General features: G+C 40.5%; 1 protein-coding gene and 1 pseudogene across 1 annotated transcript; one reads left to right on the forward strand and one right to left on the reverse strand.

Moving 5' to 3' along the window:
* Positions 1-7,030: 7,030 nt before the first annotated feature.
* On the reverse strand, positions 7,031-7,963 carry Or52h2 (olfactory receptor family 52 subfamily H member 2). The gene has a single exon (NM_001000739.1). It carries the CDS (start codon positions 7,961-7,963, stop codon positions 7,031-7,033), a length of 933 nt encoding a protein of 310 aa, NP_001000739.1.
* Positions 7,964-12,823: 4,860 nt separating this feature from the next.
* Positions 12,824-13,230, forward strand: LOC108348458 (60S ribosomal protein L36 pseudogene; annotated as a pseudogene).
* Positions 13,231-15,745: the final 2,515 nt, after the last annotated feature.

Raw genomic sequence — 15,745 nt, forward strand, 5'->3', positions numbered from 1 at the left:
TGGCAACAAAACAAAGAGAATGAAAGCACACAAACATGACCTCACATCCAAATATGAATATAAAGTGAAACAATAATCACTATTTCTTAATATCTCTCAATATCAATGGCCTCAACTCCCCAATAAAAAGACATAGATTAACAAACTGGATACGCAATCCTGCTGCCTACAGGAAACACACCTCAGAGACAAAGACAGACACTACCTCAGAGTGAAAGGCTGGAAAACAACTTTCCAAGCAAATGGTCAGAAGAAGCAAGCTGGAGTAGCCATTCTAATATCAAATAAAATCAATTTCCAACTAAAAGTCATCAAAAAAGATAAGGAAGGACACTTCATATTCATCAATGGAAAAATCCACCAAGATGAACTCTCAATCCTAAATATCTATGGCCCAAATACAAGGGCACCTACATACGTAAAAGAAACCTTACTAAAGCTCAAAAAACACATTGCACCTCACACAATAATAGTGGGAGATTTCAACACCCCACTCTCATCAATGGATAGATCATGGAAACAGAAATTAAACAGTGATGTCGACAGACTAAGAGAAGTCATGAGCCAAATGGACTTAACGGATATTTATAGAACATTCTATCCTAAAGCAAAAGTATATACCTTCTTCTCAGCTCCTCATGGTACTTTCTCCAAAATTGACCATATAGTTGGTCAAAAAACGGGCCTCAACAGGTACAGAAAGATAGAAATAATCCCATGCGTGCTATCGGACCACCACGGCCTAAAACTGGTCTTCAATAACAATAAGGGAAGAATGCCCACATATACGTGGAAATTGAACAATGCTCTACTCACTGATAACCTGGTCAAGGAAGAAATAAAGAAAGAAATTAAAAACTTTTTAGAATTTAATGAAAATGAAGATACAACATACTCAAACTTATGGGACACAATGAAAGCTGTGCTAAGAGGAAAACTCATAGCGCTGAGTGCCTGCAGAAAGAAACAGGAAAGAGCATATGTCAACAGCTTGACAGCACACCTAAAAGCTCTAGAACAAAAAGAAGCAAATACACCCAAGAGGAGTAGAAGGCAGGAAATAATCAAACTCAGAGCTGAAATCAACCAAGTAGAAACAAAAAGGACCATAGAAAGAATCAACAGAACCAAAAGTTGGTTCTTTGAGAAAATCAACAAGATAGATAAACCCTTAGCCAGACTAACGAGAGGACACAGAGAGTACGTCCAAATTAACAAAATCAGAAATGAAAAGGGAGACATAACTACAGATTCAGAGGAAATTCAAAAAATCATCAGATCTTACTATAAAAACCTATATTCAACAAAATTTGAAAATCTTCAGGAAATGGACAATTTCCTAGACAGATACCAGGTATCGAAGTTAAATCAGGAACAGATAAACCAGTTAAACAACCCCATAACTCCTAAGGAAATAGAAGCAGTCATTAAAGGTCTCCCAACCAAAAAGAGCCCAGGTCCAGACGGGTTTAGTGCAGAATTCTATCAAACCTTCATAGAAGACCTCATACCAATATTATCCAAACTATTCCATAAAATTGAAACAGATGGAGCCCTACCGAATTCCTTCTACGAAGCCACAATTACTCTTATACCTAAACCACACAAAGACACAACAAAGAAAGAGAACTTCAGACCAATCTCCCTTATGAATATCGACGCAAAAATACTCAATAAAATTCTGGCAAACCGAATTCAAGAGCACATCAAAACAATCATCCACCATGATCAAGTAGGCTTCATCCCAGGCATGCAGGGATGGTTTAATATACGGAAAACCATCAACGTGATCCATTATATAAACAAACTGAAAGAACAGAACCACATGATCATTTCATTAGATGCTGAGAAAGCATTTGACAAAATTCAACACCCCTTCATGATAAAAGTCCTGGAAAGAATAGGAATTCAAGGCCCATACCTAAACATAGTAAAAGCCATATACAGCAAACCAGTTGCTAACATTAAACTAAATGGAGAGAAACTTGAAGCAATCCCACTAAAATCAGGGACTAGACAAGGCTGCCCACTCTCTCCCTACTTATTCAATATAGTTCTTGAAGTTCTAGCCAGAGCAATCAGACAACAAAAGGAGATCAAAGGGATACAGATCGGAAAAGAAGAGGTCAAAATATCACTATTTGCAGATGACATGATAGTATATTTAAGTGATCCCAAAAGTTCCACCAGAGAACTACTAAAGCTGATAAACAACTTCAGCAAAGTGGCTGGGTATAAAATTAACTCAAATAAATCAGTTGCCTTCCTCTATACAAAAGAGAAACAAGCCGAGAAAGAAATTAGGGAAACGACACCCTTCATAATAGACCCAAATAACATAAAGTACCTCGGTGTGACTTTAACCAAGCAAGTAAAAGATCTGTACAATAAGAACTTCAAGACACTGAGGAAAGAAATTGAAGAAGACCTCAGAAGATGGAAAGATCTCCCATGCTCATGGATTGGCAGGATTAATATAGTAAAAATGGCCATTTTACCAAAAGCAATCTACAGATTCAATGCAATCCCCATCAAAATACCAATCCAATTCTTCAAAGAGTTAGACAGAACAATTTGCAAATTCATCTGGAATAACAAAAAACCCAGGATAGCTAAAGCTATCCTCAACAATAAAAGGACTTCAGGGGGAATCACTATCCCTGAACTCAAGCAGTATTACAGAGCAATAGTGATAAAAACTGCATGGTATTGGTACAGAGACAGACAGATAGACCAATGGAATAGAATTGAAGACCCAGAAATGAACCCACACACCTATGGTCACTTGATTTTTGACAAAGGAGCCAAAACCATCCAATGGAAAAAAGATAGCATTTTCAGCAAATGGTGCTGGTTCAACTGGAGGGCAACATGTAGAAGAATGCAGATCGATCCATGCTTATCACCCTGTACAAAGCTTAAGTCCAAGTGGATCAAGGACCTCCACATCAAACCAGACACACTCAAACTAATAGAAGAAAAACTAGGGAAGCATCTGGAACACATGGGCACTGGAAAAAATTTCCTGAACAAAACACCAATGGCTTACGCTCTAAGATCAAGAATCGACAAATGGGATCTCATAAAACTGCAAAGCTTCTGTAAGGCAAAGGACACTGTGGTTAGGACAAAATGGCAACCAACAGATTGGGAAAAGATCTTTACCAATCCTACAACAGATAGAGGCCTTATATCCAAAATATACAAAGAACTCAAGAAGTTAGACCGCAGGGAAACAAATAACCCTATTAAAAAAATGGGGTTCAGAGCTAAACAAAGAATTCACAGCTGAGGAATGCCAAATGGCTGAGAAACACCTAAAGAAATGTTCAACATCTTTAGTCATAAGGGAAATGCAAATCAAAACATCCCTGAGATTTCACCTCACACCAGTGCGATTGGCTAAGATCAAAAACTCAGGTGACAGCAGATGCTGGCGAGGATGTGGAGAAAGAGGAACACTCCTCCATTGTTGGTGGGATTGCAGACTGGTAAAACCATTCTGGAAATCAGTCTGGAGGTTCCTCAGAAAATTGGACATTGAACTGCCTGAGGATCCAGCTATACCTCTCTTGGGCATATACCCAAAAGATGCCTCAACATATAAAAGAGACACGTGCTCCACTATGTTCATCGCAGCCTTATTTATAATAGCCAGAAAATGGAAAGAACCCAGATGCCCTTCAACAGAGGAATGGATACAGAAAATGTGGTACATCTACACAATGGAATATTACTCAGCTATCAAAAACAACGAGTTTATGAAATTCGTAGGCAAATGGTTGGAACTGGAAAACATCATCCTGAGTGAGCTAACCCAATCACAGAAAGACATACATGGTATGCACTCATTGATAAGTGGCTATTAGCCCAAATGCTTGAATTACCCTAGATGCCTAGAACAAATGAAACTCAAGACGGATGATCAAAATGTGAATGCTTCACTCCTTCTTTAAAAGGGGAACAAGAATACCCTTGGCAGGGAAGAGAGAGGCAAAGATTAAAACAGAGACTGAAGGAACACCCATTCAGAGCCTGCCCCACATGTGGCCCATACATATACAGCCACCCAATTAGACAAGATGGATGAAGCAAAGAAGTGCAGACCGACAGGAGCCGGATGTAGATCGCTCCTGAGAGACACAGCCAGAATACAGCAAATACAGAGGCGAATGCCAGCAGCAAAGCACTGAACTGAGAATAGGTCCCCTGTTGAAGGAATCAGAGAAAGAACTGGAAGAGCTTGAAGGGGCTCGAGACCCCAAAAGTACAACAATGCCAAGCAACCAGAGCTTCCAGGGACTAAGCCACTACCTAAAGACTACACATGGACTGACCCTGGACTCTGACCCCATAGGTAGCAATGAATATCCTAGTAAGAGCACCAGTGGAAGGGGAAGCCCTGGGTCCTGCTAAGACTGAACCCCCAGTGAACTAGTCTATGGGGGGAGGGCGGCAATGGGGGGAGGGTTGGGAGGGGAACACCCATAAGGAAGGGGAGGGGGGAGGGGGATGTTTGCCCGGAAACCGGGAAAGGGAATAACACTCGAAATGTATATAAGAAATACTCAAGTTAATAAAAAAAAAAAACATACTCAACAAAATATGTAAAATGTGGAACACAAAATCGCTAATTATTTTCTCCAGGTTGTGTGTGTGTGTGTGTGTGTGTGTGTGTGTGTGTGCATATGTATGTATGTATGTCACAATCAAACGCAGAGCTCACAGATATGGTAAGTACTCCTAGCCAGCTTTTTCTGGAGATCCCATCTCTATCTCATAAAGCTGCAATTACACCCCACGCACCCGCCCAACATTTGCATTGGTTGTGGGGATCTAAATGCTGGTTGTCGCACTTGTGATATTAGCTGTTAAGCCAACTCCCGGCATTTTTTTTAACTTTAATTGAGTTTCCTTTGGATTAAATACATAGTATAACCAATAACTACATTTTAAAGTGCCTATTTTCTATATCCAATATAGCAAGATTTATTATTTAAATGTCAGTCAAATACAGAGGATTTTTTTTTTAAATACACTACCAGCTACGTTTTCTTGGGCCATTATTTTGTATGAATAGCAAGAAAGACTTAAGACTTGGACATTTGTAATTCTTTTTAACTTCTCTATCCCTTCATAAAATAGCCAACGTTCTTTCTTATTCTTTTACACCTGTTTACGTCAGGGCAAGCACAAGTCTGAGCCAAATTTTGTCCTTAGAACCTGAGCCAATATACATAAGCTCCTGGTATATCTAAATGGTGTTCGCTAGACTAAAATAGGCATATGCCTCAATACCCCACTCTATTCATTTGTAACTCACAACTTTAAAATATGCTCCAGACATTTGCCTCTAATTAAATAACATCAAGAAGCTATTGTTTTATACATAAATACAATTCTTTTAGCAGAATCAAGGAATGGGTACTCTGACAGGCAGTTGGCACTGTTCTTCCTTTTACTTGCAGAAGTTCAAATGAAGTAAAATATGTTAAAACAAAAGGTCCTGCAAATTCATTGCCATTTATTGTATTAAGCAATTTGTTTAATTTGAAAACTTGTTACTATTTTTGATGGTTAGGCACCTAAAAGACTAAAATGTCAATTTCCTTATGTCCAATTCAATCTTTCTTGTTTTATTATAGCCTTAATCAATCACTTAAGCTTTAATTTAGCTTTTGTTTTGTTTTTTTTACCATCTAGAATTAAGTTCTTTTATAGCTAGCTCCATGTTTCTAGAGAATGGTACTCTAATAATTTCTTTATCATTTTTCCTTTTTTAAAAAGACTTTTTTTATGTGTGAGAGTTTTACCTGCATGTATGTGCATGTACCATGTGCATGCTGGTGCCCTCAGACACCTGAAGAAGATGTCCAATCCCCTAAAACTGAAATTACAGATGATTGTGAGCCTTCATATGAGTGATAGAAATCAAACTCAGGTCCTCTAGAAGAGAAGCCAGTGTTTTTAGCTGGACCATCTCTCCAGTATCTCTTTCCTTAAAAAAACAACCAATATTGTCCTAATCCTCTCCTAAGAAAAAACATCTGCAATACTGATTAATAATTTCATTAAAATTTACTATGAATTTACTTGATAAATGTTGTTTATGTACCTTGTAGATAATAGGACACATAACTGATGTTGCCTAGAAATAAATAATAACAACCATATTAAAACTCTAGAAACTTGGGCTGGAGAGATGACTCAGCACCTAAGAGCACCGACTGCTCTTCCAGAGGTCCTGAGTTCAATTCCCAGCAACCACATAGTGGCTCACAACCATCTGTGATGGGATCCGATGCCCTCTTCTGGTGTGTCTAAAGACAGTGACTGAACTCATATACATAAAATAAATAAATAAATCTATTTTTTAAAAAAACTGTGCCATCAAGATGACACAGCAAGTAAAGGTTGTTGTCCCCAAGTCAGAAAACCTACCTTTGATCCCCAGAATTTACATAGTAGAAAAAGAGGACTAACTTCCCAACAAGTTGTCTTCTGGTCTCTATGTGGAAACTGTGTCATACACATGCTGATATTCATAGACATGCATACACATATACATGCATGTAAATGCACACACAAATTAACAAATTTAATTTTTTAATCCATAAACCCACAGAATAAGCAGTAACTCCCTACCTTACTATGATGCATAAATATGCAATTAAAGTGTGTGTAAAAAATATCTATGATTCCTCACAAATATTTTAAGTGAGAACAGAATAGCCAATCTCCATTGCTGTAAATGAGTCTTTATTACCTTAGTACAACCGAAACAAATGGCAAGATTCTTGTTTAAGATAAGTTGTTTATCTTCAGAAGTGAAATAAACACCTTTTATCCTCTAAGCTCTGAGATTCTTTTCCTAAAATTAAAATGGTTAGGTAGGCTTCTGCATAAAATAACTGAAGAAGCAAAACCCCAGTGGCTCCATATGTCCTCTCTCGGAGGTGGTGGTTGGTTCAGCCTTTTACCTACTGTACTTTATGAACTGGCCCCAGATCGAAGACTTCAGTCACTGAGATTATTTGGGAAAGAGCAAAAGAACGGCTTTGTCCCGGATCTGCTTGGTCTTCACTCCATAGACCATAGGGTTGAGTGCGGGTGGGATGATTACATACAGGTTGGCAAACATAATGTGAAAAGTGCGGGGGACATTGCGCCCAAAGCGATGGGCGAGGATGGAGAAGAAGGCCGGGATATAGAACATGAGGATGACACAGACATGAGAACCGCAGGTGCCCAGGGCCTTCTGGCGTGCATCCCGAGACGGGAGGCGAAAAACGGCATGTAAAATGAGAGTGTAGGAGATGGCTATGAGGACCACATCTATGATCACCGTCATGATGGGCACACAAAACCCATACCAGATGTTGATGGAGATATCTGCACATGCCAGCCGGGCAACCCCAATGTGTTCACAGTAGGTGTGAGCAATGACGTGTGTCCTGCAGAAGGGTAGACGGTTCACAAGGAAAACGCATGGAACAAAAACACAGAAACTTCGGAAAGAGATTCCCACTGCAATTTTAACAGTGGCTTTGGGTGTGAGAATAGTGGTATACCTCAAGGGTGAGCAGATGGCCACATAGCGGTCAAATGCCATAGCCAGCAAGATAGCCGAGTCCAAGACAAAGCTATAGTGCAGAAAGAATAACTGGGTCAGACAGCCAGGGAAACTGATTTCCTGAGGACCAAACCAAAAGATGCTAAGGGTCTTGGGGACACAGGTAGTGGACAAGATGAGGTCAGTCATGGCCAACATGGAAAGGAAGAAGAACATGGGGGAATGAAGACTGCGTTCCACTGCGATGAGGTAGAGAAGGATGCTGTTGCCCAGGATAGCCACCAGATAGATAAAGCAGAAAGGAATACTGATCCAGACATGGTATTGCTCAAGACCAGGGATGCCTGAGAGAGTGAAGGGGCCAGTGCTGTAGCTACTCATGTTGTACATGGCCACTGAGATCTGAAGAATGGTTAGTTCTTCTGTCCTAACTGTGTATGGTGAGCTTGAGGAATTGTGTGCTCATTCTTTCTCCACAACCTCTCTGGGAGCAGTTCTGTTTCCTGTATTTGAAGAAAGAAAATCCGATTACCATTAAGAGTAATACTCATGGGCAGGAAGGGTTGCCCAGTGGTTAAGAGCACTGGCCGCTCTTCTAAGAGACCCAGGTTTGATTTCTGACACTTACTGTTGTGGGCGTGGTGGCTCACAACCATCTGCTAAATCCAGCCCCAGGAAATCTGATACCCTCTTCTGATCTCTGTGGGCACTGTGCTTACACATAGTGCACCCACATACATGCAGGCTAAACATACAGGCACTAAATAAATAAATAAATAAATAAATAAATAAATAAATAAATAAATAACAAATAAATAAATTCCCCCATCCCAAAGAAAGCCGGGGCCATGACGTTGAGAAAGATCCATCAGACCCCTGGTGTTAATTCCCACATTTCATCAGAAACCAAGTCAAGAGAAATAACTTGTTCAGTGTATAAAACACTAATCCTGTTTAAATGACTGTATTTTTCCTGACTCCATATAATTCATCACTTCATAGATGTGTACAGGGAAAAATATTCTAACTGCTTTCAGGAATAGGAGTACACTAAAGTGAATGTCTCAGTATTGGGAACACAAGGTAATTTAACAATTTTGGATGCCCATTCTACTCCAACATCTCTAATATGTTATCTCATTTAGAAGCCCTCATTAAAAATGTATTTTGTCTGCAAGTGGGGGCGGCCCATGCCTTTGATCCCAGCACTCTGAAGGCAGAGGCACGCAAATATCTGTCATTTTGAGGCCAAAGGATACACAGTAAAACCCTGTTTCAGAAAAATAAAATAAAATAAAAGGATTTTTTCCTCTTTTGTTCTAATAAACTAAAGTCATCCTTCTGGCCAAGTAGCCAAATCATTAGCGTCCATGACCAGCACTCTTTCATGGCGTCATCCTTTACCAGGTGGTGCCTGCAGATTTTGTGGAATGGCAAGAATTCACAAGAAATTTTAAGATGTAAAAGAACAACAATAAGCAGAACCAAGAACTGTGGAAACACCAACCCCACCCCAGTTTCGATCATTGTCCTCCCTGGAACTTGCAGACCAAAAATGCTCTCTGAGACTGGAATACTGATGCCTCCTCATGACGAACTAGAGAAGAAGCTGGACCTCCTGTCTACCTTAAGGAAAAGGAAAACCTGTAAGATTGGAGAAAATTGAGTCTTTGAATTTTTAAAATATAATGCTGGGAGGACCTCTAGTGGGTAAAAGCAGATTTTTTTTTTATTCTAAATGCCGAGTTGAAGTAATATTGACCTCCAAAACAAACAGATTTGTTTTGAGAATGTTCAGTAAGCATTCAACAACAATGGAAAGATTTTAGCATGAAACCTCTTTCATAACTTTTCTAAAAGTCATCTAGGAAGAGTGGGGCCTAGCTTGGATGGTATAATGCTTGCTTGCCTGTAGGAAGAAGCTATGGGTTTTATCCCCCCTCCTCCCGAGTTGCATACATCCCGGCTACCACCACATGTCTTAATCCCAACATCAGGGAAGATCAGAAGTTAGTCATCCTGGGCTAAATAGCAAACTTGAGGCCAGCCTGGGATATCTGAGACCCTCTCTTTAAAACGAACAAACAAACAACAACAACAATGAAGCCTACAAAACACATCATAATATTGTCCATATTTTGCAGATGTAGAAAGTAAACCAGAGAGAAATAAGCTCTCTTTCAAAAGCTATGCAGTAAATTTATGAACAATAAATCTGAGTCAAAATTAAACATCAAGTCTTTTCCAAAACCTCTATGCTCACAAGCAAAATTCACTGGGCAGCCAGCAATTTTATGGAAAACAGAAAGTTCATGTTGTCAGCATAGCAGCAAACAGAGAAGCTGCACACTGCAAAGAACACACAGCAAACCAAAGGGTGCAAAACAGGCCAACAGTGTGACACCGGACACACCACGTCAGCCACAAGGTGGTCTGAACAACCTTTCTATTCTAAATTCTGAGTTCTCCATAAAGTCTTTCCAAATAAAATCCAATTGTATGTGGCTGACATGTGAAACACACAAAATGATGAAGAACAGATAAAGTGAAAGAATACATAAGTGTATGTTGGAAGAATTTAAATGGAACGAAAGAAAGCTTAGCAACTTGGAAATCAGAAAAAGCCACTTATGAGGTTTAACACTGGCCTCCAAGGCCAGTAAGTTAAGTTTGATGACTGGGACCCACAATGTGGGAGGAGAAACTGACTCCTGCAAACTGTCCTTTGACTTCCACACCACACACACACACACACACACACACACACACACACACACACACACACACACCACTAAAGCTACTTAAAAATAGTTTAAGAAAATAGTATGCAGTCGTAAAACAGAGAAAGGGGACCTGTGTCCTGTTGAAGGGAACACCCTTTAGTAAAGATGTAAGTCATGTCACTTACAGGCATTTCCAGAACTTAATTGTGTTTACTGTGCGAGAGCAGACCATTGCACATAAGTGGAGGTCAGAGGCAAAATGTATGCGGTTGGTTCTCTCCTTCCTTCTTTCTATGGGCTTCAGGGGTCCAACTCAGGCTTGTTCGGCAAGCACCTTTACCTATCACCAGCTCACCAATATCTTTGAATCTTCTTTTTTTATGTAATTATTTGAACTAACTGCCTCCTAGCGATGCAATGCCCATGAAGCCACTCTTCCTGTTTTACTATTATCCTCCAGGTAAATCTTCCCAATTTTTTGACATCTATTCATTAACTGTAGATGTCCTCTGTCTTTTTGTTCGTATTTTTTTATTGGATATTTTCTTTATTTACATTTCAAATGTTATCCCCTTTCCTGGTTTCCCCTCTGCAAACCTCCTATTGATTCCCCCCTCTCCCTGCTTCTATGAGAGTGCTCCCCCACCCACACACCCGCTCCCATCTCACCGCCCTGGCATTCCCCTCCACCAGGGTATCTAGCCTTCACAGGAGATGTCTGCACTCTTGTGACTCTCTAAAAACTCTTTTAAAAGACTTTCTTCATCGATTCTAGGAGCCAGAGAGGTTGAGAACACGCCATGACAACACAACCCATAAAATCTACTAAACAGGCTCATGAGACTGTAACAACATAAACCGTGAGTAGGTCTGAGTTAGGTCCTCCGCATATGTGTTATGGTTATTGGCTTGGTGTTCTTGTAGGATTTCTAATTGTGGCACTGGGGTGGGAGGTACCTCTGACTCTTTCGCCTGTGCTTGGAACCATTTTTCTTCTGCTTGGCCACCTCACCCAGCCTTAATATGACAGTTTGTGCCTACTCTTATTTTAATATTTTAACTTGTTATGCATTGTTTGGTTGATATCCAAGGGAGGCCTGCTCTTTTTTTTTTTTTTTAAGGAAATGGAGGAAGTGTGGATCTGGTGGAGAGGGGAGATAGGAGGTGAAACTGGGAGGAGTAGAGGTAGGAGAAATTACAATTGGGATGTATCAAATATAAAGAATAAACTAATATATACCCTTTCTTCATCCTGTGACTGAAGTGTCATATTGTGACTCAACTCCAGAGCCAGAGTCTGCAGCACTGTAACTCAAAACCAATCAAAACTGATAAAGAGAAGTCAAAGTAGATGACATGTGCTTTGCAAACACAGCAAGGTACATGTTGGGGCATGAGCAGTCTTCGTGAGTCTGAGCACATATGCCCCTCCATCTAAAGTGCTCTCCCAGCCCTGTGCTTCCAGCGAAGCTGCATTCTCTCATCACTGCAACCTCAGGCAAGCCTCGTCCACTCCATGCACTAAGAGCACTCATCTCTGGAAACAGTTTCCAGATTTCTCTGGATTAGAAAATTATATTTCTTCGACTATGAAATTCCAAATAATTATATTACATATTTAACATTTCTTTTTCAGGCTAGACCATAACCTCTATAATGACAAAATCATGTCAATTTTATTCATTTTCAATAACATCCTCACTGCCTAGACAACAGTGCCACTTAAGAACGTTTATAAACTGAATGCCATTAATTAAGCCAAATAAAATGAATATTCTCAAAGTCTTAGTGTCTCTGACAATAAATTGTTATATATCAAGTCCGTGTTACTTTCTATGTAGAGCAAAATAACCCTATGCAAATTGGAAGCCAGTACATACCAAGCCACATAAAAACATGGAAAGCATTTTCATTAGATATAAGTAAGGTCATAATTGTCATTTTACTGACACTTCCCAAGAGATTCTCACCAACAACAGAAGACACTTTTAGGACAGATTGCCTTTGCTCATTCCCGTCCTTTTAGCTTAGCTGACAATTTTCCAAAAAAAATGTCTTAACACTTAAGACTCCATGAAGTGTGCCACTGGTGTTCAGCGGCGCTCAGCGCTGTTCTGTTCACTGATTTCAGTCTTCTCTCTTACTCAAGGCTGAGATATTTCCACAGTCACAGCCTCGTTGTCTTACTTAAGGTTCAATTGCTATAAAACACTGATAACACTACGCTGACATTTGTTGACCTTTTCATAACACCACACCTCCATTCTTATGCTCCACTATAATTAAGGGGTGGGTAAAATGAATGTTTGAACATAAAATGAAGTAGAAATGCACCTCACAAGGACATATGTGCCCAATATATGTGAACTCCCAAAGTTTACAGGCACAGTCTCGTAAAGAGAGTATCTTAAAAACCAACTACAAGGGGGGTTGGGGAGTTAGCTCAGTGGTAGAGCGCTTGCCTAGCAAGCGCAAGGCCCTGGGTTCGGTCCCCAGCTCTGAAAAAAAGAAAAACAAAAAAACAAAAAACCAACTACAAGGATTCTGCTCAGCGTCGTTCTTCCTGTCCGGCTGCCATCGGAAAGCTGCAGCCATGGCCCTGCGCTACCCCATGGCCGTGGGCCTCAACAAAGGCCACAAAGTGACGAAAAACGTCAGCAAGCCGAGACACACCCGCAGCCGCGGGTGCCTCACCCAGCTCACCAAGTTCGTGCGAGATATGATCCGGGAGGTGTGCAGCTTCGCGCCCTACGAGCAGTGCGTCATGGGGCTGCTCAAGGTGTCCAAGGACTAGCGAGCACTCAAGTTTATCAAGAAGAGGGTGGGCACGCACATCCGTGCCAAGAGAAAGAGGGAGGAGCTGAGCAACTTGCTGGCCGACATGCGGAAGGTGGCGGCCAAGAAGGATTGATGACCCCTCCCCCAATAAAAGATGGTTCTTAAGAAAAAAACTACAGGCAAGCATGGTGACTATGTCTCGTAATCTGAGTACTTGAAAAGTCTCCATGAGTTTAAGGCCAGACTGGATCAAACAGTGACTTCCAGACCAGCCTAGAATATAGAGTAAGAACCAAATAAATAAAGTAAAATAAGTGATTTTTTTTTAAAACCTAACTTTTGCAGCTAAGTTGGATATGAGTTTGATCTATGTTTCCTACTTGTGTAATATTGAACACATGATTTGATAGCCCCCAAATGCATTTTTTTCCATAGTAGTGGGGAGCTAACAAGCTCTTAAATAGAAAAGCTTGGGGCAGCTGAATGGCTCAGTGGGTGAAGACACCTGACACACGAGTTCGGTCCCCAGTGTCCATCCCCACATAAGGTGGAAGGAGAGAACTGACCCAACAAGTAATCTACTAGCTTCCATAGGCATGCTGTGATACCTACAACACACACACCTTTCATACACACCATCATCCACCACCTTCCTCTCTCTCTCTCTCTCTCTCACACACACACACAAGATAAATTTAAATTTTAATAAATAGCAAACTTATGAAATACTTTAATCATCCCAGACATATCCTAATGTGCATGGATGTTAGAAATGCACAAAACAGGGAAAAACCCTCAAAGCCAGAGTCCGAATCCATCCTTTGGACCCAAGCTCTCCATCTAGCCTCATTGTTTCCCTGTCCCATTTACCCGTAGTCAGTCCATTCTCTGGAACCTTGTAATCTGACCGTCAGCCTCAAAATTTACAAGAACTAGCCTAGGCCCATCCTTCCGGCTTGAATCCATCTTCCATTCACTGCTTAGTCTCCGAATGGCACTCCGGCTTTGCCTTGCCAATCCTGTCTGCCTGGTCCAAACCCAACGCTTCCCAAACCTCAGACCCTTGATAAGGACTGAAGGACAAAGAGAAATAGCACTATTTAGAGGAAATCCTCTTATTTCTTTGCTGTAGACCTCAGAGAGGCCCACACTGAGGTTGCAGGCCCCTGAGGACCCTACCTATGAACCTCACAAGTGAATTGGGGATTGCACAGACACCCATCCCTAGGGTATATAGCTGGTGAGGGCCTGAGATCCCAAGGGCTAAGTCCCCACTGCGGTCTCAGATCTTCCACGACAGATTAGGTCCCAAGAAGAAAGTCTCAGGAGGATTTCAAACCAGCAATTGCTCTCTCCACTTTCACCACTACAACTTTCAGGGGCTCTGTGTGCCATATGCTTTTCTGTGCCTACCTTCTCACACATGATATGGCTCCAGTTCTGTGGAGTTATAAGGGAAAGAGGGGGGAAAGGGTAATATACTTGTTTTCTAATTCTTAAACACTTAGTTTTAGATGACATCAAAAGCTCAGAGCAAGACAGAATAAATAGATCCTAGTTTTTTATCCTCATTAAAACTTTCTCTAATATAATATATAATATAATATAACGTTTTTGAAGCTGATTTATTGATTAACCACCAAAGTTAGAATATATATATATATGTACATATATATATATATATATATATATATATATATATATATATATATAAAGAGAGAGAGAGAGGGAGGGAGGGAGGGAGAGAGAGAAAGCATGACCACTAGCATCTATGTAAGAAAAAGCATTTTTGTCTCTCTGGGTTTAGGTTAGATCATTCAGGATGGCTCTTGCTGTCATTTATATGTTTTTATCTCCATCCATTTACCTGGAGATTTCATAATTCCATTTCTCTTAGCAGCTGAATAATATTCCATTGTGTAACTGTACCATGTTTTCATTATCTATTCATTGGTTGATAGACATATTGGCTATTTACAAATTCTGACTATTATAAACAAAGGGTGACCAAGTATCTCTTTGGGATGATATAGAGTCCATTGGGTATATGCCTAAGAGTTGTATAGCTGGATTTTCTGGGAGGAAATTAATAATCAATCTCACCGAGCTACAACACTGTAAGGAGTAATAATAAGTTACCTGCAAGATATGCCCACTAGTACAATAGTGGCACAAGTGTTATGGGACTAAGCAACTACTTCTTCATTGAGTCTGAGGTCTCCTCCATGAGATAAAACCTGTACCTGATATAACTAACGAAGCTGCGAACCTGAGACCGGACCTAGAGGAAAACCTACTCTTATGCTACTACGTGGACATAACAATGAAATGACTCCTACGAACGAATCACCCTACACTTAGATCAGTGCAGCACTCCACCCTCGTCACGGAGGCTTCTTGCATTAGTTGGTAATTATCAGGGGAGACTCACAACCGGATAACATGCAGGAAAACGAGAGACCTCGAAACACTCAGCCTGAATGTGGGTGTTTCCACAACCGAGCCAATGCCTCACACTAACTCACGGAGACTGAATCAGCACACACAGACCTGCACAAGGTCAAGCTAGACAAAAATTCTAGTACAAAGGAAGCAAAGTGAGGAGAAAGTCCCACCCCCCATCCAAGAAACTGTTATTTACAAATGATAGCTTCTGGGCGATGGAAAATCA

The sequence above is a fragment of the Rattus norvegicus genome, chromosome 1 (genome assembly GCF_036323735.1).
Source record: "Rattus norvegicus strain BN/NHsdMcwi chromosome 1, GRCr8, whole genome shotgun sequence".
Classification (NCBI taxonomy): Eukaryota; Metazoa; Chordata; class Mammalia; order Rodentia; family Muridae; genus Rattus; species Rattus norvegicus.

Excerpts from the sequence above, each read along its gene's own strand:
- Or52h2 (NM_001000739.1), bottom strand. The coding sequence starts at position 7,963 with ATGTACAACATGAGTAGCTACAGCACTGGCCCCTTCACTCTCTCAGGC.